Source organism: Bos grunniens, chromosome 22, assembly GCF_055505025.1.
Source record: "Bos grunniens cultivar Pamir isolate PY7600 chromosome 22, Bosgru_T2T1.0, whole genome shotgun sequence".
Lineage (NCBI taxonomy): Eukaryota > Metazoa > Chordata > Mammalia > Artiodactyla > Bovidae > Bos > Bos grunniens.
Window position 1 is genome coordinate 58,740,317 of NC_141186.1, and position 20,456 is coordinate 58,760,772.

General features: G+C 61.9%; 1 protein-coding gene across 6 annotated transcripts in view; it reads right to left on the reverse strand.

The window, feature by feature from the left end:
- Positions 1 to 712: 712 nt before the first annotated feature.
- Positions 713 to 20,456, reverse strand: part of FBLN2 (fibulin 2) — a 68,216-nt gene continuing 48,472 nt past the window's right edge. For 2 of the 6 annotated variants that reach the window (XM_086368952.1, XM_086368953.1), the window contains exons 6-17: positions 19,950 to 20,159; positions 19,258 to 19,368; positions 18,472 to 18,573; positions 11,985 to 12,119; positions 9,755 to 9,892; positions 9,154 to 9,297; positions 8,911 to 9,039; positions 8,449 to 8,574; positions 6,562 to 6,678; positions 5,773 to 5,901; positions 3,766 to 3,889; positions 713 to 1,567 (exon numbers count right to left, since the gene is read on the reverse strand). In XM_086368952.1, coding sequence (XP_086225078.1) covers positions 1,210 to 1,567; positions 3,766 to 3,889; positions 5,773 to 5,901; positions 6,562 to 6,678; positions 8,449 to 8,574; positions 8,911 to 9,039; positions 9,154 to 9,297; positions 9,755 to 9,892; positions 11,985 to 12,119; positions 18,472 to 18,573; positions 19,258 to 19,368; positions 19,950 to 20,159 — 1,823 coding nt within the window. In that variant the 3' untranslated portion in view covers positions 713 to 1,209. Of the gene's footprint in view, positions 1,568 to 3,765; positions 3,890 to 5,772; positions 5,902 to 6,561; positions 6,679 to 8,448; positions 8,575 to 8,910; positions 9,040 to 9,153; positions 9,298 to 9,754; positions 9,893 to 11,984; positions 12,120 to 16,310; positions 16,452 to 18,471; positions 18,574 to 19,257; positions 19,372 to 19,949; positions 20,160 to 20,456 lie in introns of all 6 variants that reach the window. The other 4 variants (XM_086368950.1, XM_086368951.1, XM_086368948.1 and 1 more) reach the window with 3 other exon arrangements.

The following is a 20,456-nucleotide window of genomic DNA, read 5'->3' on the forward strand; positions in this document are numbered from 1 at the left end:
CTCATTCTGCAGGCGACTCCTGCCATGTGTTCACGTAGCCCTGGCACCGCCGGTGAGGCTATAAAGCCAGTGATAACAGCCAGATACGTGCGGACACTGAGCTACAGCTTCTGAAGGACGGAAGACACCAATGGAAAGTGGCTGGCCCGAGAGAGAAACTGGACTTGCCTAATCGTTAGCTAATTTCTCTGCTCAACAGTCCCACACACACTCATTGTAAGGTGCGAACAGTGGCAGGTTGAGAGGTCAAACAGGTAACACGTCCATGCGTGCGTGGACGTGAAGTCATGCCCAACTCTGGGCGACCCCAGGGACTGCAGCCCGCCAGGCTCCTCTGTCCATGGCATTCTCCAGGCAAAAATACTGGAGTGGGCTGCCATGCCCTCCTCCAGGGGATCTTCCTGAACCAGGGGTCAAACCCACATCTCTTACATCTCCTGCACAGGCAGGCAGGCTCTTTACCACCATCACCACCGGGGAAGTCCCAATACTATACACAGATGTCCGGTTCCTGGGTGACGTCCAAGGTGACAAGCCAGGTGAGGGCCACACTGGGAGAAGGAAAGGGGGGACGAGGCAACAGGGCAGGAAGAGAAGCAGAGGCAGGAGTGGGCGTGTTCCCGCTGCCATCCTTCCAACGAGAGGCGAGGGAAGGCTGGGGACCGCAGCCACTGGGGAACACCATCCCAAGCACTTCACAAAAGGAAGCAGGTTTTCTTTTTTCACTTTTTTACTTTATAACCCTTTGGAACTATTTGAATATATATATATTTGCAATATACATGTGCTACTTTTATAATTAAACAAAAACACAAAAATGATCTTAAAAAAAAAGTAAAGAGCTAATCACAGTGTAGCATGAAACAGAATATCATCGTTGGGGACGGGTCACGCAGTTGAGTCCAAAGCTCCGACGTGGTCGCTCTTTCCGGTCTTGGTCGCCACGTCCAGCCTCCGATCCTCCGACCCCTTCCACGGGGCACCAGCGATGGCCTGGAACTGCCCTCACAGCTCCGTCCCCGGCCCAGGAGAGGCCAGAACGCGAGGAAGGAAGTCAGCAAAATTAAGTTAATTTACAGGGTCGGAGGAAACCGGCCACAGCGCCAGTCCCCCACGTGGCCGGCGGGAGCGTGGAGGCGGGCGCGCGGCCAGGGCGCCGGACCAGCGGGGGAACCCGGGCTCCACGCGCTGTCCACGGTGGGCGCCGCCTCACAGGGCAAAGGCGGTGAAGAAAATGTGCATCTTGGCCAGGAAGGTGGTGACGGAGCCCTGCCGCCAGAGCTTCATCTCCACGTCCAGCGCGAAGTCGCGCGGCTCGCGCACGGTGCGCTGCAGGAAGACCACGCCCGTGTAGGCGTTCAGGCGGCGCGTGCCGAAGTAGCCCTCCTCGTTGCCCTTGGTGATGGTCAGCGCGATGGTGTCGCCGGCGAAGGCGGGCACCGGGCTGATGCGGAAGATGTGCGCGGGCACCAGCAGCCCGGTCTGGAAGTTGAGCCGGTAGTGCGTGATGCGCGCGGGCGCGTTCTGGCACTCCAGGAAGTCGTGGCACAGTGCGCGCTCGCATTTCCTGCGGGGCGCACGCGGGGGCGTCAACCGAGGGAGGCTCCTGCTCGCAGCTCCCACCCAGCCTCCACCCGCAGCTCCGCCCTCGGCAGCCCCCAGCAGCCTGAGCTGGGTCACCTGACCCCCGTCGGACCTCAGCTTTCCCGTCTGCAGGATGGGTTAACAGCCACGCGGTGTCATTGGTGAAGTTATAACCCAGGCAGCGCGCGGCACAGTGCCCACAGCGTCTGGTCCCCGCGCTCCTTCCTGTCTGCCTTCATTCTTACCTCCCTACCCCTAGTTTTTTTCCTTCCCACACTATTTGCATGGATTCCCTGGCCATGGTATTTATATTACTCTAATCATTTCTCAGATTCCCTTTTCTTCCGTAATTGACTCTCCTTCTGAGCCGTTTCCCCCACTGATGGCCTGCCCTTGTCCCTCTCCGAGTACCAGAGAGCTCTGAGTCACGCCTGCCCCAGAGGAAGCCGGGGAGCCCAGCCACACTACAGGGTGACCACCAAACCCCATGGGACCCCTGACTCGATTTCCAAGCTCAGCAATAATCTGGTCTCTTCTTGGCGCAATGAGACTCTGTCTCCTCCATCACTAAACCCCCGTCTTGAAGCTCAGTGCTTCCACCAGGGGCACCAGGGCTCTGCAGTTCTAGAGGACGCTCTGAGCAGAGTTCCCGAACGGGGGGACCACAGCAGGCGGGACCAGGCCACGTCACGCCCTGTGTAAACTCATGACCTGTTCTCGCTCATCACGTGTTCTCACCCTCCCTGGGGTTGGCGCTACCATCACCCGTGTGGCAGGCAGAGCAGCTGAGACCCAGGGAAGGGAGGCCACTGGCCACTGGACACACTCATGTAAACACCCCACCACACCTGCACACTGAGCCGCCCAGCACTGTGTATTAGAGAGCACGGCACAGGGTCAGTAGGGCAGCCAGGAGTAAACCGCGCACTGCGGGCGCGTACGTGCCAGAAGGGCCGCCCGAGGCGGGCCGTGCGTGCAGAGGCAAAAGAGGCTGCAAAGCAGAGAAAGCAAGCTCGGAACACCCGAGCACGTCCGCGTGGCAGCACCGTGCAGAGGACGGATGCCGGACACTCTGGCAAGCACTTATGGAAACGTGTGTTTAGTAAGAAAAGTGAAAGTGAAGTCGCTTAGTCATGTCCAACTCTTTGTGACCCCATGGGTTGTAACCTATCAGGCTCCTCTGACCATGGGATTCTCCAGGCAAGAATGCTGGAGTGGGTGGCCATTTCCTTCTCCAGGGGATCTTCCTGACCCAGGGATCGAACCTGGGTCTCCTGCATTGCAGGCAGACGCTTTACCATCTGAGCCACCAGGGAAGCCCTGTCTTCTTTAGTAAGAAGACAGGAAAAATGGCAAAATGCCAAGAAGCATCACGAGAGAATGTGGTCACCAGCCTGTGAGACAGCTCCCACGGCCCCTCCCGCAGTCACAGCGTGTGGGTCACCTCCCAGGTGACCCCTGCCCACCCTCACCCACAGCGCTGGACTGTGCGGCCAGTGGTAGAAGTGACGATACGGTGGTTTTAAGAGTAGCCTGGGTCACGAAGGACCGTCTGCTCCGAGACCCAGGCCCCCAGGGCGGGCTGGGGGGGCTCGGACGAGGGTCTCCATCACTGTGACCCATCACTGAGAAGGTCACTGCCTTCTCAGTGACCCGGGCTGGGGAGCTCCGGCCCCACCTAGAGGCCGAGGTGGTGAGGCACTGGGGCCTCCCTCCCAGAGCCATGAGTGGGCAGCGGGATCCTGAAGCCCAGGCAAGCCTCCAGTGGACGTGGCCCCACGGGGCCCGGAGCAGAACCACCCAGCTCAGCTGCTCCTTGGTTATGACCCTCCAAACACCGGGGAGGACGGTAACTACTTGTCATACTTGTTAAGATGCTACGTGTTGGGAAAAACTTGTTACACAACAGAAAATGAGCGTGTGCATGTTTGAGAGAGAGATGGAGGTTTTTTTTATGTGTGTGTGAGAGTCTTCTTTCTTTCATTCTCTCTGCTCCAAACTTCCTGCAAGGTGCTTTTTTTTGCACCATTTATGGTCAGTCAGACCATACCCCGGACAGGGGGCCCGGGAAGACCAGGAGGTGGCGAAGGCAGGCGCACTGGCCACCTGGCCTCTGCCCCGGGCAGCGCGGGACTGGTGCCGGGTGCCCGGGCCCAAGGCTGGGGCAGGGGGACGACTCACGTTTCGGAGACTCGGACGTAGTTCGGAGGGCAGTCGAAGCGCAGGCAGCGGAAGCCGCCCTGGATGTTATGGCAGGTCTCAGCCTCGGAGCAGTTGTGGGTGCCCAGCGCGCACTCGTCCAGGTCTGTGGGGAACAGAGGGTGATGGGCGGGTTTACGGGGGCCCCGGTCTGGAGACCCTCGTCCCAGCACCCCCAGCCCGCCCTGGGGGCCTGGGTCTCAGAGCAGCTGGTCCTGTGGGTGCACAGCTCACACGTCCCCACCTCATCCACTCTGGACAGCAGTCAGGGCCTGGAGCCTCTGCTGTGGGGCTGGCACCGGGGAGGAAGGCTCAGGGGGAGACAATCTGAACGGACACAGGTGTCCAGCCTGAAGCACCTTCAAGAGCCAAAGTCACTGCAGCGTCTGAGCTTTGAGACGCCCCTCTGGGTTCCGCCATCAGGCAGACACGGCCTCAGCCTCCAAAGTGAAACCACGCTCTAGGCACATGAAGTCATCATTCCCACCTGGCTGTTTAGAGCGGGTGGGATCCTCGCCTTTTACAGAATCTAGACTGGTTATTTTTTTTTTAATTAAAATTAGTAATAAACTGTGGGAAATTCTGAAAGAGATGGGAATACCAGACCACCTGATCTGCCTCTTGAGAAACCTGTATGCAGGTCAGGAAGCAACAGTTAGAACTGGACATGGAACAACAGACTGGTTCCAAATAGGAAAAGGAGTATGTCAAGGCTGTATATGGTCACCCTGCTTATTTAACTTCTATGCAGAGTACATCATGAGAAACGCTGGGCTGGAAGAAGCACAAGCTGGAATCAAGGTTGCTGGGAGAAATATCAATAACCTCAGATACAGAGATGACCCCACCCTTATGGCAGAAAGTGAAGAAGAACTAAAGAGACTCTTGATGAAAGTGAAAAAGGAGAGTGAAAAAGCTGGCTTAAAAACCAACATGCAGAAAACTAACATCATGGCATCTGGTCCCATCACTTCATGGCAAATAGATGGGAAAACAGTGGAAACAGTGGCTGACTTTTTTTGCGGGGGGGCTCCAAAAATCACTGCAGATGGTGATTGCAGCCATGAAATTAAAAGACGCTTACTCTTTGGAAGGAAAGTTATGACCAACCTAGACAGCATATTGAAAAGAGACATTACTTTGTCAGCAAAGGTCCGTCTAGTCAAGGCTATGGTTTTTCCAGTGGTCACATATGAATGTGAGATTTGGACTCTAAAGAAAGCTGAGCACTAAAGAATTGATGCTTTTGAACTGTGGTGTTGGAGAAGACTCTTGAGAGTCCCTTGGACTGCAAGGAGGTCCAACCAGTCCATCCTAAAGGAAATCAGTCCTGGGTGTTCATTGGAAGGACTGATGTTGAAACTGAAACTCCAATACTTTGGCCACCTGATGCAAAGAGCTGACTCATTGGAAAAGACCCTGATGCTGGGCAAGATTGCGGGCAGGAAGAGAAGGGGATGACAGAGGATGAGATGGTTGGATGGCATCACCAACTCGATGGACATGGGTTTGGGTGGACTTTAGGAGTTGGTGATGGTCAGGGAGGCCTGGCATGCTGCGGTTCATGGGGTCACAAAGAGTCAGACATGACTGAGCGACTGAACTGAACTGAATATTAAAACAGTAATAACAGTAAGAACTCTGCAGCCAGGAAGCCCTGGCCAGCCCTGGGGTTCCTCTTCTGTGGGATCCTCCCTGGGGAGGTCTCCCACCTTCGGGACCGCTCCCCAGGATCCCTGTCGCACTCACAGGACAGGGCCCAGAGTGGAGTCCAAGCCTCCAAGACTCTAAGCTGGGTCCAGCAGCAGAAAAACCGCCACGTTCCTCATCCCAGGCGTGGGCCCCGGTGAACCTGGCCACCAGCGGCATTGGCCGTTCTGGGCTCACGTGCTCGGTGTCATGGCTCCGGGCACACGGCAGGCTGTGAAAGGCTTCCTGTGCCTGCTCGGGGGCTGCCCAAGGCTCCGCCGGCGCGGAGTCCGCACTCACCCTTGCAGGACCTGCCGTTGGCCGTCATGGTGTAGCCGCGCTCCGGGCACGTGCACTGGTAGCTCCCCGGCACATTGATGCAGCGGAAGGTGCAGAGGATGCTGGCACCCTGGGCGCACTCATCAATGTCTGCCAGAGAGAGGGTCAGCCCTCAGGAACCCCCGGTCACCCCGTCCCTGCCCCGGCCAGGGAGCCTGGGGGCCCTTCTCACAGATGAGGACAACGGGGCTGAGAGAGGACAGAGCCGCCCGTGGCCACACCGGGCCCACATGCCCGGGCCGCTCCGGGCTTGCTGCGGCCGGCTGAGGGCCCATCAGGTACCAGACGTGGCCTGGACGAGGCACAGCTGACCCCTGACGACGCGGGTTTGGACTGCATGCATCCACATGCATAGGGACCTTTTTCAATAATTACTGTGGGATCCACCCTCGGGCCAGTAACGCATGTGGAACCACGGATACAGAGGGCGAGCTGTAAAGTTACACGTGACTCCAGGGGCGGGGAGGCCCTGAGCCCTGCAGGGTTCAAGGTCAACTATGTAACTTAAACCTTCACCCCGCTGAGGTCACGACCATCATCTCTGCTTTGCAGGGAAGGCGCCTGAAGTCAGACTTGGGGAGCCCCCGTCCAGGTGCCAGGAAGCCGCGCGGCAGGGATGCGACCGCCGCTCCGACGCTGAGGCCTCTGTGTGTCCGGAGCATCCCCTCACCGTGGCGGGGGCTCTCGAGCCTGGCACACGGGGCAGTGCCTCCGGGCGGGGGCCCCGGGCGGGCCAGGGGAGGTAGGTACCTGTGCAGGTGTGCCCGTCCTCGGCCAGCTGGTAGCCCTGCCGGCAGTAGCACTGGTAGGAGCCGTAGATGTTGGCGCACTCCTGGCTGCAGCGCTGGGCCTCACACTCGTTCACATCTGCGCACAGACCGGCCGAAGGTCACGGAGGAGCCCGCCCAGACCAGAGCCGGGACCGAGGTCTCGCTCATGTGGAGCCTTCTCTCGAGAGACCATCGGGTCCAGCCTCCGCCTGGGGCTGATGGGGAACCCGAGGTCCAGAAAAAGGCAAGGGGTCAGCCGGGGACATGTGGCGAGGCAGAGGCGGGAGTGGTGGAGTGCTGGCCTGCTGCCTGGAGGAGGCACCACAGTGGTGCGTAGATCCCCCGTGGGGAACTAGATGCTGGTCCATGCAGGTCCATGGCAGCTTGGGCAGGTGGCTCTGAGAATGTCACCTGAGGTGCTGACAGGGACCTGCCCTCAACCCCCTTCACGGGGCTGGGGGAGAAGCAAGAGCCGGTCTGCGGCGGACGGGGAGGGAGCGAGTGGAGGACAGTGAGGGGAGCACTGGCTGGACCCCGAGCTCCGTGCAGGAAGGGACTTGTCTCTCGTTCATCCAGCCGAGACCAGCCGAGCTCTGACAAGCGCCGGGTCTGTGCCCAGCTTGTAGACACGGCCCCAAACAAGACAGACAAACACCCCCACCCTCTGGAGCTGATGAGGTACAGAGCAGCTGGGGGTGGCCCTGTGCATGAGCATGGGGTGCTGGGGTAGGAGCAGGGTGAGCCGCGGTGGGGTGGGGCTGACATCGCACACGCCCTTGGGGCCGCCGCCTGACCCGTGACGCTCACGGCCTCTCCGCACACACCGCTTTCACACGGAATGACTGAAGGCACTAACGAATGCATAAGTGCCTGGTCTCCTCTACCAGGCTCCGAGGCCACGCTGGTTCCTTCCTCGCGTCTACCGTGCAGCCCGAGAAGTGGGCGAGGTAGGGACGAGGGGTGGGTGAAGGCAGAATGGACCGCCACGAGGGTGGGCTCGATGGCCCGCCCCCCACAGCTCTGTGCCCACCTGGCCCGGCGGAGGGGCTCAATGGTGACGGGAGCACCAGTGACTGAACGGCAGCCACAGGGTCTGTCTGGGGAGCCCATCCGAGTGCCGTGCGACGGAGCCAAGCCTGGAGACGCTCCGCTGCCCCTGGGCTGGACTTGTCCCAGGGAGGCCGGCTCTTTAGCCAGGCCAGGCAATCAGACGGAGGGGCCTGGCCTGCCTGCGGGTCTCAGCAAACTCACCTCCCCAGTAGGGAAGGAAGGAGGACACCTCTGGGGAAGGTGCCGGGAGAGACGGCGCCAGCTAGGGGAGGCTGGAGACCCCACAACCCCTTCACCCCCTCGACCCCTCCCCCTGCACCGAGCAGCCTGGGACCTCCGCCTCCCCTACCCCAGTCCCAGCAGACCTGGGACAGCCCCTCACAGGTCCTCTCTGTCAGCCCCGGGGCACCCCGTAGCGTGTTCTTTTAAGTTTAAACCTACCAGGAACATGTAAAACCCAGCAGGATTTATGCGTGATAAATATCTGGGATGCTGGGATCTGGAAAACCGTGACTGGTCCGCTTGCACAGCACATGGCCGGGTGGCATCAGTGGGGTGCTGCGGGGCCGCGGGCCTGTCTCCTGTCTCGCTCACTTGGCTCCCTCCCCAGACCCCAGGGCACCGCAGTGGTGACCGGGACCAGAGCCTACCAAGGGGCAGAAGCTGCGCTGCCAGCCCTGCACACGGGGAAACTCCCACCTCTGGGCATGCAGACAGCACAGCCGGCCCCCGCTCTGAGATGGGGGTTCCTGCAGGAAGCGGCGGGTAGCCGAGGCCGGAGACTCGGGGTGCGCGGGTGGGTGGGGGGCCGCTGTACCTTCGCAGTGCTTGCCGTCGGCCGCCAGCAGGAAGCCGGAGGCGCAGGAACAGCGGTAGGAGCCCAGCGTGTTCTCACACGTGTGCTGGCAGAGACGCGTGGGTGACGTCCAGCACTCGTTCACATCTGCGGGCGGCAGGTGCGGGGGCTCAGGAGGGCAGAGGAGCCTGGATGCCAGCCCCCACCCCAACCCCGGGCAGAGGAGGGACCCAGGGACCCAAAGGAGCGAGGGGGGAGGAAGGATCAGAGCAGGAAGCAGCCGGGGCACTGTAGGGAGACGGAGGGACGCACGGACAGACACAGCCGAAAAGCAAGAAACGAGGGCAACAGGAACCGTGAGGGGAGCCTCAGCTGGGCAGACACGCCCAGAGAGGGCCAGGCAGGTGGTCAGAGCAAGGCTGGCTGGGGCCTGGGGCAGGCGGGCACTGCTGGGGGCACGTCCCAGCCACCAGCCCCACCTACCAATGCAGGTGCGGCCGAAGGCGTCCCGCTGGAAGCCAGGCTTGCAGTCGCAGCGGTAGGAGCCGGGGAGGTTGTGGCACACCTGGCCCTCGCCGCAGCGGTGCACACCCGTCTCACACTCATTCACGTCTGCAGGGGGAGGCCAGCAGGGCACGCTGAGGCCCGAGCTCTACCCCCTGCAGGAGCCGCCACGCCCAGGGCCCCCAGGAGGGCGGAGGCTGTGGGGGGAGCGGCAGGCCTCACCCACACACTTGGTCCCGTCCTGGCTGGCGTGGTAGCCGCGCCCACAGATCACCGGATTCCGCTGGCACGTGTAGGAGCCCACCGTGTTGATGCAGCTGAAGCCGGGCCGACACGGCTCGGAGAGAGATGTGCACTCATTGATGTCTGTGGAGGGGGTGCAGGTGACAGGGAGCCGGGTGCAGCCCCTCCTGGGGCCCCAGGCCAGCCCAGGTCAGGGCCGGAAGGTCAGACCCCCCCAGTGCCTGTGTCCCAGGACCCAAGGGTGTTCCCTCCCAGAAGCTGGGCACTGTTTACCAGGTCAAAACAGATGTGATGCACCTTCATCCAGCCCAGTCCCACAGATGGGGGAAACAGACTGGAGAAGAAGCAACTCAGCCATGATCAGACAGCTCAGGGTAATGGGAGCTTCTGTCTGCAAAGGCCTCTGGGGCCCAGGCACTGACATTGACAGGGAACACGGAGGCTGGGGGAGGGAAGGGCAGCCACCCAGGCCGCCCCGATCTCTAAAGCCCTCAGAGCCCATTCCCCCAAGCACCCTCCCTGAAGACCACACCCCCCCCACCCCGGGGCCAGCAGACACAGCCGGGCAGACCCCGCTCACCCACGCAGTTGCCCTCGGGGTCCTGCAGGAAGCCTTCCAGGCAGCGCTGCCGAGCCTGGCAGTAAAAGGAGCCCTTGGTGTTGTGGCACACGGCGCCCGCCTGGCAGTTGTGCGTGCCCAGCTCACACTCGTCCACATCTGCCACAGAGACAGGGCCGGGGGTCAGGGGCTGGTGGGCACGCACCCGCACACCCCTGCCACAACCTTGACGTTACAAAGGTCTCCCGCATTGTGGGGCACCGCCGTGGCCCGTGCAGCAGTGATGGTGATGTCACCCCTCTCACTGCCGCGCACTCTGAGATGTACGTCTTTACTCAGTGCGCGTGGGAACCCAGGGCTGGGGCCAAGACGAGCCCCCTCCCGCATGGGGGAAGCTGAGGCACGGGCACAGTTCAGCGCTGCTCCTGGGCCGCCGGGCTTGGAGCTTCCAAGGATGGAGCCCCCAGACCTGCGTGTCTCCACTGTCCCCACCTGCCATGCGGCCCCAGCGGGTCACGGCCCACCCCTGCCCCGCCCCGCCCTGCCCCCGCTGCCAGACCCACAGTTTACAAAGTGCCGGCCTGTGTCCCCCCCACCCCGCAACAGGCACGTCGGGCTCTTTCCCCAGATGAGGAAGCCGAGGACGGAGTCAAAAGGCGACACGCGGGGCTCGTGGGACGGCCGAGACTCCATCAGCCTCCTGACGGCCAGGCCCACCTCGTGTGTCTGTCTGTTGTCCATCCGTCCACCCCCTCTGGTTTCCACAGCAGTCCTGTCTCTAGGAGGCCCATGCTGGGTTCGAGGACCCCCTCCAACGACCCCCAGAAGCCTGAGGACACAGCCTCTGCCTGGCCACTCTGGTCTAAGGAGGATGCCCTGGGAGCAGACGGCCAGGGGTGCTGGGCGTCCAGGGAGCCAGGACCGCTCCCCAGGGGTCAGGGTTTTCTAAAGGGGGCTCGCCATTGGTGTGCGTGTGCCCTGGGCGTGCGTGGGTGTACACAGGTGTGCAATAAGGGGTCTGGGCTCCTCTCCTCTCAGCTCATTTCACCCCTGCTCTGAGCCCAGCTCAGGGCCTGGCACAGAGTGTGTTCAGCCACTTCCCTGAGCTGATGCCCAACCTCAGAGTTGGTTCCCATCGAAATTTTCTGAGCTTGCAACAGTGGAGCACCGCTCTGGGTCTCGCCTCCTGGGTGACACTCTTCTGGACATTTAAATAACTGTCACCCACCATGTGTGAAACAGACTCCCAAGCCCTTGCCTGCCTGGGCCTGCCAACCCAGCAGCCTCCTTGCACTGGCAGTGTGCTGCCAGCCAAGACTGCCCTCTGCTCCTTGCACCAAGGCCCCCTCCTCCCCTCTCCCCTAAGGGCTGGCACCCTTCCCAGGGGCTCTACATTCTGTAGGTCCCTGCCTCGACATCACCCCCACAGGGGGCTGGCCTCTTTGAACCCCCAACTAAAGCAAAACCCAGCCTTAGCCCTGCCATCCTGGTGTGCCTGTGAGCCCCTGCCTCCCTGGTCAACAGACCAGACAGAGAAACACGCCCCCGTAGCACCCCCACCACCCAGAACCCTGCCGGGCCCATAAACGAAGCCGGGGAAGCAGCTGTTGAAATGGCTCAGCAGAACTTCTCTCTTCTGAGGTTAGAATCTTCTGGTTAAAAAGGACAGAAACGACCCTTCTGTGGGAACGGAGGCATGAAGAGACTAACATGACCCAGACACGTTTACCTCGCCCCTCCCCCCCGCCACCAGTTTGGAGGCCACCTCTGCCCCCAAACACCATCGTCTGTGGGGTCTCTTAACGGGCCAGAAACCCTGGAGCTTGGAACTTTCTTGACGGAGCAAGCTCTGAGCGGCCCGTGGGGGAGGCGGGGGGGCGGGGGGGGGTGGCGAGAAGGGTGAGGGGGTGGAGCGGAGCTTGGCGAGGGGCTGGGCGGAGCAGGGTGAGGGGGCGGGGGCAGGGTGAGGGGTGGGGCAGAGCAGGGTAAGGGGTGAGGGCAGGGTGAGGGGGCGGGGCGCGAGGCGAAGGGGCGGGACAGGGTGAAGGGTGGGGCGGAGCATGGTGAGGGGCGGGGCAGAGCAGGGTAAGGGGCGGGGCAGAGCAAGCTAAGGGGTTGGGGCGGGGCAGGGTAAGTGGGCGGGGCTGGACGTGTGAGGGGCGAGGTGAGGGGCGGGGCGGGGCAGGGTAAGGGGGCGGGGCGGCGGGGCAGGGTGAGGGGCGGGGCAGGGCCTGCAGCCAGCCCTCCTCACCTGTACACTCGCCATCCTCGAGCCTGTAGCCCGGCTCGCAGGTCAGAGCCTTGTAGCAGTGGAAGGAGCCCACCGTGTTCACGCAGTGCTCGCGGCGGCTGCACGTGTGCAGGTCTGTCACGCACTCGTTGATGTCTGCGGGGAGGGCCAGGCCGTCAGGGGCTGCGGGGTGGTCCTGGGGACGGCAGCAGCCAACCAGTCCCGCCCTCAAGGTGCTCGCCTGCCAGACAGCAGCAGGCTCTGTGCCACCACCCATTCAACAAAGATTTATGGAGCACGTGCCTGGTGCCAGCAGCACTGTGCTTGGCCCCAGGGCACCGGTGAACTAGACAGACAGGAGCCCTGCCATGGGGCACACTCAGAAGAGGATGCCCCACAGACAGACCTAAGAGGGAGGGTGGTCTGGAGTCTTATGGAAGAAACAGTGGGGTGGAGGAGACCAGGAGTATGGGGCACGAAGGGTCATCAGGGCAGAGGGCACTTGAGCAATCATCTGAAGAGACCCAGGACGAGCCAAACACACATCCCAGGCAGAGGGGGCAGGTTCAGGGTAGGGTCCAGATGGTGCGGTGTGGGAAGAGGTGATCAGGAGACGCGGGGGGAGGCGGGAGCCATCGAGGGTTCCAGCAGAGGAGGAGAGTGGACTGACTTGTTTGTAACAGGGGCCCCTGGTGGAGAGTGAACACTCCAGGAATGAGGGGTTCATAGAATAGGAGATGAAGGGGCTGAGGCTGCCATCCACGGAGGTGAGGAGACGCAGTCACGTTCTGAAAACAATGTGAAAGTCAAAGCAACAGATCTATGATGAATGAGATGAAGGAGAGAAGAAAAAAGAAGCCAAGGGGTCTTGCCAAAGCTTCTTGGCCAAGCAGCTGGGCAGCTGAGGATGGGGCCAGCTGAGGGGAGCAGGCTCACAGAGGAAGGCTGGGAGCCCTGGAGGTGACACTGAGTTTGAGGGTCAAGGGCCAGCCGGGGTCCTGCCTTGGAGTTCACAGAACGGGTCTTAGTGAAGCTGGGAGTGGTGGATGCTAAGGTCAGCTCGGGGACAGGACAGGCACAGAAGAGGCCTAGGACGGACGCCTGGTGGGAGCAGGCGGTGGGGAGACGCCCTCAAAGGAGGGAGAAGCAGCCCCGGCGGGGGGGGCCGAGGGGACTCAGAGCGGTGATCAACGCAGACGTCCCACAGGCGGGAGCTAAGCACGAGCGGAGGACACGAGCGGAGGACAGCGCCTGCCGACCCCACCCGGCCGCGGAGACGCAGCAGTCCTTGCTGATTCCTTCATTCCCTGGACACACCTCAACCAGCACCTATTCTGTGCTGAGCCCAGGTGGCCTAGCCGCGTGGGGGCCACCCCGAGCTGGCAGGGGAGAGGGGACAGGCGGGTGGAGACACTGGGGAGGAAGGTGGCACGGTCTCAGAAGCACCACCTGCTCGGGGGCTGGAATGTCAGGGTTGCTCTGGGGGACACTGAGATCAGAGCTGATCCTACAAACAGGACGGGGACAAGGTGGAGAGGAGGGGTACCGGGCTGTGGGGCATGTGTGTGTTAGTCACTCGGCCGTGTCTGACTCTGCGACCCCATGGACTGTAGCCCACCAGGCTCCTCGGTCCATGGGATTGTCCAGGCCAGAATACTGCAGTGGGTAGCCTTTCCCGTCTCCAGGGGATCTTCCTGACTCAGGGATCGAACCCATGTCTCCTGCATCGCCGGTGGATTCTTTATTTTCTGAGCCACCAGAAAAAAAATGCTCCCAAAGTCCCAGGTGAGCCGACTGGTGTATAAGCCGAGCCAAGCCTGGTTGGTGGGGATGAGGGAGAAGAAAAGGGGATTCTGGACCCACAGTTTCCAAGAAAGGCTTGGCTCTGCGAGACAGAGACTTCTGATTTACAGGCTGGACTGACACTTTCTCAGGACCCCAGAAATGTTGTGGGTCAGGAGCTCCCCCGCCCCCAGTCCCCACCCTGCTCCGGAGCCTGGGAGGAAGCATGCTGAGGGACGACAGCAGACGCCACTGACTGCTCGGCTCACTAGGGATCCGGTGATTTAGAGAAGGGGCCCCCAACCACACTGGTCTGTGGGCTGTTAGAAGCCAGGCCACGCAGCAGAAGGTGCGCCATAGGCAAGCGGGCACCACTCCGCTGCCGTTCCCCATCACTCGCGTTACCACCCAAGCCGTCCCCCTCCTCCCCGTGGAAACCCTGTCTCCACAAAGCCAGTCCCTGGTGCCGAAAAGGGTGCAGACCGCTGGCTTAGAGGAAATGCCCTTCCATGACCCTGAACACTCCTTCCCAGCTAAGGAAGTAGGTCTCACTGAGGGGATGTGACCGGACCAAAGTCCCACGGCCTGCACGTGGCAACAAGAACAGAGCCTGGAGTGCCCAGCCCTCTCCTCACCCCCGCAGAGTGGGCCGCAGAGCCAAGACTCCCATCTTCCCAAAGCCCGGCCCACCTGGAACACTCTTCCCCAGGGCCCACGCCAGTCCTCAAAGGACAGGGCACAACAGGCCAACAGAAAAGCACAGGGGTGCCCCCACAGAGGTCACCAGCCTGTCAAAAGTCCTCTGGACTCGGCACCACTCAGTCCTGTCCCACTCTGGCTTACATACCTCCAGTGATGGGGAGCTCACTACCTATACAGGCTGCCTCAGTATAACACATTTGTTGAATCATTAGTATGACATCAAACTCTAGCAAGTTGTTTACACAGACTCATCTAAGCAGCACAGTGACCCTTGGAGATGGATGCTGTTTCTCTTTTCACAGGTGAAGAAACGAGTCTTAGAAAGATTAAACGACTGGTCCTGGATCCTACAAGTAGAAAGTGGCAGAGCCAGGGCTTGAACCCTGGCCGTCTGGCCGCAGAGACCACACTCTTCACCCGGGCACCCATCTCCCGTCTCACCAGCCGAGGTTAACAGAACACGCCTGGAGCTTACAAACGCACCACAGAAGACACGTTTGTGGACAGACAAGTGATGCAAAGAATGAGTGAGTGCTCACGGACGAGATGAACACGTGCGTGGAACAAGGATGAAGAGGAGACCGGGGTCCAGGCAGGATGACATGGAGGGAAAGACTGAACGAACGACCATAAACCTTGCTGAATGGAGGCACCTCTGTTCTTTAATCCCAAAACCCGTTTTCCAGCCCCCCGGCAACCCCTTTGAGAACAAAGTCATCTGTCCAGACCACCAGGAAAACATGCATACCACATCCTGGGAGGGCGCTGGCAGGCCCTGCGGACCATCCTCCCAGACACACACACAGACACGACCCAGACGGGAGGAGCTGCCGACAAGCAGGCTCCGCAGGGCTCATGTTGTGCCCACGGCCGGGGACCGGGGGGCAAACATGTCTGCAGTGGCCACACAGCTGCCCAGCGGTGGTGGGTGAGGCAAAGGACATGCCCAAGGTGGGCATGGTCCTCAAGCACAGAGACAACAGGCGGGGGCGTCTGGGCGCAAGCCGTTCCCACCTCCATGTGCTTCCTGCCGCGGCTCTTCCTCCCCGCGTGCCCTCCTCATCTCCGGCGTCCCTGCCGTCCCTGGAGACCCGTGCCAATGCCGCCTTCTCCAGGGAGGGTGTCCAGACGCCGCCGGCTGGAACGGCCTCCCCCTCGGCCTGTGCCCCTGCCATAGCATTTCCCAGTCTGCCCCATGCCCCGCTACCCTGGGTCCCTCTCTGGTCAGGTCCATGATGTTTCCTCCGAGAAAACCTCAGATGCCCCCCTCCAGCCATGGAAGACCAGCTGCCCAGGCAGCCATGGCTCAGGGTCACACAGCAAATGAACACCCAGCTGGGGTATACAACTCTGGACCATCCAGACCCCAGCTCCATCCATTTGCCTTGGAAGGGACTTTGGCCCCACTGAAGTACAACCTCAGCAGCTGAGGTCACATGCTCACTGTGCCTGGTGTTCTGGGTATGCCACGCACATGTCACATAATCACCAAAGGGGGAGCAGTGCTCTGAGCACCCCCTTCTCACAGATGAAACAGAGGCCCAAGAGGAAGCTCAAGACCTGGCGGTCCTGCTCTGAAGCCCGGCCTCCCTGCCCCCAAGCCCCACACATCCTGTCCTGCTGCCCACGCATCTCAATGCCCCCTCTTCAGTGAGCAGCCAGGTCACGCCTCGGTTCCAGCTCTGACTCAGGCCCATCCCTGGGGACAGCGGCTTCCCCGGGGGTCAGTGGAGAAGCAGGGCAGGACATGGAGCGTGGTGGCCGTGCTGAGGGCTCACATGCAAAGGTCGGGCCCTTTGGCACGTGGCTGCGGCAGCGTGGAGCAGAGCGGGGGGCGTGGCGGTGGGCGGGGCTCAGGCTTACCCACGCATTTCCTGTGCATGTTGAGGATAAAGCCCTCAGCACAGAGCACTGTGTGGTTGACACAGTAGAAGGATCCCAAGGTGTTCACACAGAACTGTCGCCGGTTACAATCGTGAGTGCCAAGCAGGCACTCGTCTTGGTCTAGTGATAAGTCGCAGGAGGAGAAACAGAAGGGCCGTTAGAGAGGCGTGGCCTCCAGTGACAGATGGGGAAACTGAGGCCCAGAGGGGCAGGGGGCTGCCCGGGGCCTCTCGGCCCATCCATCAGCGGTCCCTCTGGGCTTTGGGCCCAAGTCTGAGTTTGTGCGGTCAAAAGATGAGGGAGCAGGAGCTCTGGTAAGGACAGGTGGCCAGGTGAAGCTCAGAGAGGGCAGACAGCCTGCCTGGGGTAACACAGCGGGCGGGACGAGAGGCTGTCCCCCACCCATGCTCCGGAGACACTCCAGCTCCACGGGCGGCCAGGGGAGGCACAGATGCTGGGGGCTGCAAATCTGAGCGCGTAGGGGGCCAGGCTGGGGACACCCACAGGAGCAGGGGCCAAGGGGGCTCCGTGGGCACTGCTGAGCCTGTGCTCTGTCCAAAGGGGAAGCGGGGCTGCAGGCTCGGATATTATAACGATCCGAGAAAAACCTGAAATCTGGACACTTGAAAATGATTCTTGAACCGTCACTGTTGGTCACCTGGTGGATGATTTTAAACAGGATGGAGCCCAGCAGGACTCCCCTGCAGGGCAGACTGCACCCACGGAACACCCTCGCATGCACCCCCTGACCTGGACACCACAGCCTTCACCGCTGGGGGCCCTGCAGAGAGAAGCGGGGGCCTGGAGGAGCAGGGACATGGGCCCAGGAAAGACACAAGTCCCGGAAGACGGGGAGCAGAGCCAGCTTGGTCCCCACCATCTGAGAGAAAGGCTTTCCAGACACCGCCGTGCTGTGCACCCTGGGCAAGTCTCCTGCCCTTGCTGAGCATAAGGATGGTTTCCGCCTACACCAGAACGGTCTCGGGCAAGCGGCCGGAGGCAGGTTTTGGCTGCTGACAGGGATGGGGGTCTTTCCCAGACAGACGTAACCCCCCAGGACCCCCACCAGCGTCATGGCTCCTGAACGTGAACTAAAGCATCTCCGACACCATTGGCTCGCTCTGCGCCCACACCGCCTCCAGACACAGAGGGGCTCCAGGTGATGCTCGCTGTGGGCACCATGCCCTGATGACCCCGCCTCACAGAGGGCGGGCCCGGCCCGCAGGGCAGACCCCTCCCCTGGGACGAGACCCAGACTGAGCGGGCTCACAGGTGAGAAAGGGACGCGCTTCCAGACCCTTTCCAGACCCTTTGTGAAGGCAGCGTCACCGACACCCACACCCCTCCGTGGTTTCTGAGAGCAGGCCCCCAACCTGGGCCACCCCCGCCCCGGCCTGGCTCCCCACGGCAGCCAGCAGAGGGCACTGCCTGCTGTCCTGGCTTCACCCATGGCTGGAACAGGGGCTGTGAGCGAGAGGAGGTGTGTTAGGCGCTCATTCGTGTCCAACTCTTTGCGACCCCAGGGACTGTAGCCGGCCAGGCGCCTCTGCCCATGGGGATTCTCCAGGCAAGAATACTGGAGTGGGTTGCCGTGCTTTCCTACAGGGGATCTTTCCGACCCAGCGATCAAACCCAAGTCTCTTGCGTTGCAGGCAGTTTCTTTACCGTCTGAGCCACCAGCAGGGCTAACAGAAAGGTCCCACCGAGATACGAACTCGGATTGCTGGATTCAGAGTCTGGAGTGCTCACCATTACAGGGCAAGGCGGTCACAAGCCAAGACAGGCCACTCACGCGGGGTGACCCTCAGGGACAGAGCCGGTCAGAGCGGGGCCCAGGGGGGCCTCGGGCCCCTCCCCACACCTACTGGGTCGGATCTCTGGGGCCAGGTGGCAATCATAGGATCGGCGTGGTCCCAGGCCCCCAGGGCACCAGCTGCACACTCAGGTTTGGGAAGGCCCGCTCCAGGGGGTGCCGGGGCTGCACGCACCCCTGGCATGTGGTGAGGCAGCGGTCTCAGCCGCTCCCCGTGCCACCAGCGGTCGCGGCAGCCGCGCCTGCTCCCCGCTCTCTGCACAGCGGGGTCCAGCCCTGGACCGCCTCCCCCGTGCCGGCCGGCTCAGGTAGGTGGCGGGGACTCACCTTCACATGAGACGCCGTCCGCCATGATGGCGTAGCCGGGGAAGCAGGAGCACATGGCCGTGTCCCCGACGACCCTACAGACTTGCTTGCAGGGCCCGTTGTCTGCCAGGAGAGTGGGCGCGTTAGCCGCTCAGTCGGGTCTGACTCTTCGCGACCCCACGGACTGCGGCCCCACCAGGCTCCTCTGTCCCTGGGATTCTCCAGGCAAGGCTACCGGAGTGCGTTGCCGTGCCCTCCTCCAGGGGATCTTCCCGACCCAGGGATTGAGCCCGGCTCTCCTGTGCTGCAGAGACTCCTTACTGTCTGCCAGGAGACCAGCCGGCCCAGCACCCCCGGCTCCAGCCTACATGCGGAGGGGCCGGGAGCCGGGGAACCCCAGTCCCGACCCTTTCCACAAGGTCTCCCTCCCTGCTCAATCCCTGCTGGGGTCTGGGCTCTGCCACCATCACCCACCCCTCCCTCAAGTACCAGGGATGCGGGGGAGGAGATGGGGAGGGAGGAGGGGAGGATGCAGAGAACTTCCCCTGTGTCGCTGAATCCAGGCTGTACGGTGCCTGGGCAGGTGGGGATTCTACGCCCTCGGTTTTACAGAAACTGAGCCTAAAGGCAGCTGACGGGCCGTCCAGGGGCCACACACGCTCGTCCCAGGCCGTGTCCCCCAGCTCACCTCTCACAGTGCAGACAGAGAGTTCAGCCAACCTCCCCGAGCAGAAGCACCCCTTGGCAGGGCCACCTTGCTCATGCCCAGCCCCGGAGGGCTCCCCGCCTGCCCGCGCCCGGGTTTACCTTGGCAGGTGTTGGGCTGCGGCACGGGCAGCGCGATGGTGTTGGGGGCCACCTGGGCAGACTCGGGCCTCTGTGCAGACTCTTCGGCGGCCTCTGGCTTGGGGGGGCCGCCTTCTGTCACAGACAGGGCAGACAAGCGAGGGGGTCTCAGTCTGCAGTCAACCTCAGGCCCTTACAGGTGTCACTCGGGGCACTCAAGTGGGGAAGGGTCATTTCACACACACACCCCGCACCCCCAACCCCAAGGCAGAGGAAACGGAGGCTCAGGGAGGAACACATTTCAGGCAAGATCCATCTCGCAGCTGATCAGAGTTGGGGGCAGGGAGGGGAAAGGGTCTCTAGACTCAGATGACTCTACCCTGGAAGCTGGCAGGGAGAAAGTCCTCCTGGACAGGGTGCTGGGGCCTGACCTCCACGGGCCCAGTGCTGGGGACATAGTTTGGGGACATGGGGGCCTCCTCTATGGACCAGGTCCTGGCCCTGAGCTTGAATCCAGCTCGGGGTGCTGGGGCTCCCCTGTAGATGGAGCTCCAGGAGGGAGCCATCTGCCTGGGCTCACAAACCGATCGCTCGGGACCCCTGGCAACTGTGGGTTCCTACCTGTGCATGGCGGAAGGGGCAGGACTAACCCCCATCCCAGGACCACCACGCCCTGCTGGCAGGGCCAGCCCCGCCCCCACCACCGGCCTCACCTGGGCGGCAGGTGCGGCCGTCATCCTGCAGCGAGAAGCCAGGGAAGCAGGCGCAGCGGTAGGAGCCCACGGTGTTGATGCACAGGTGCTGGCACAGCTCCCCCGGCAGGAGCAGGCACTCGTCCTGGTCGTCGCCCGGCAGGCTGTTGGGCAGCTCAGTCTCCGTGCCCAGCGACAGGGCCTCCCGGCTCGCTAACTCTGCCTCTGAAACTGGGGCGGGGGTCCATGCTCGTGATGAGAGCCAGGCTGGCCCCAACGAGTGGCTGAGACCACACCACAGGCCCTCAGGAAATCTGATCAGGTCCTCCCCAGAACATTCCATGTGCTCAGCTGAGACAGCATGATGTAGGATGGAGGGGCGGGTGGACGGAGGGGTGGATGGATGGAGGGGTGGGTGGACGGATGGATGGATGGATGGATGAATGGATGGAGGGGTGGGTGGGTGGATGTGATGGATGGAGGGGTGGGTGGGTGGGCAGATGGATGGGTAGGTGGATGAGCAGGTAG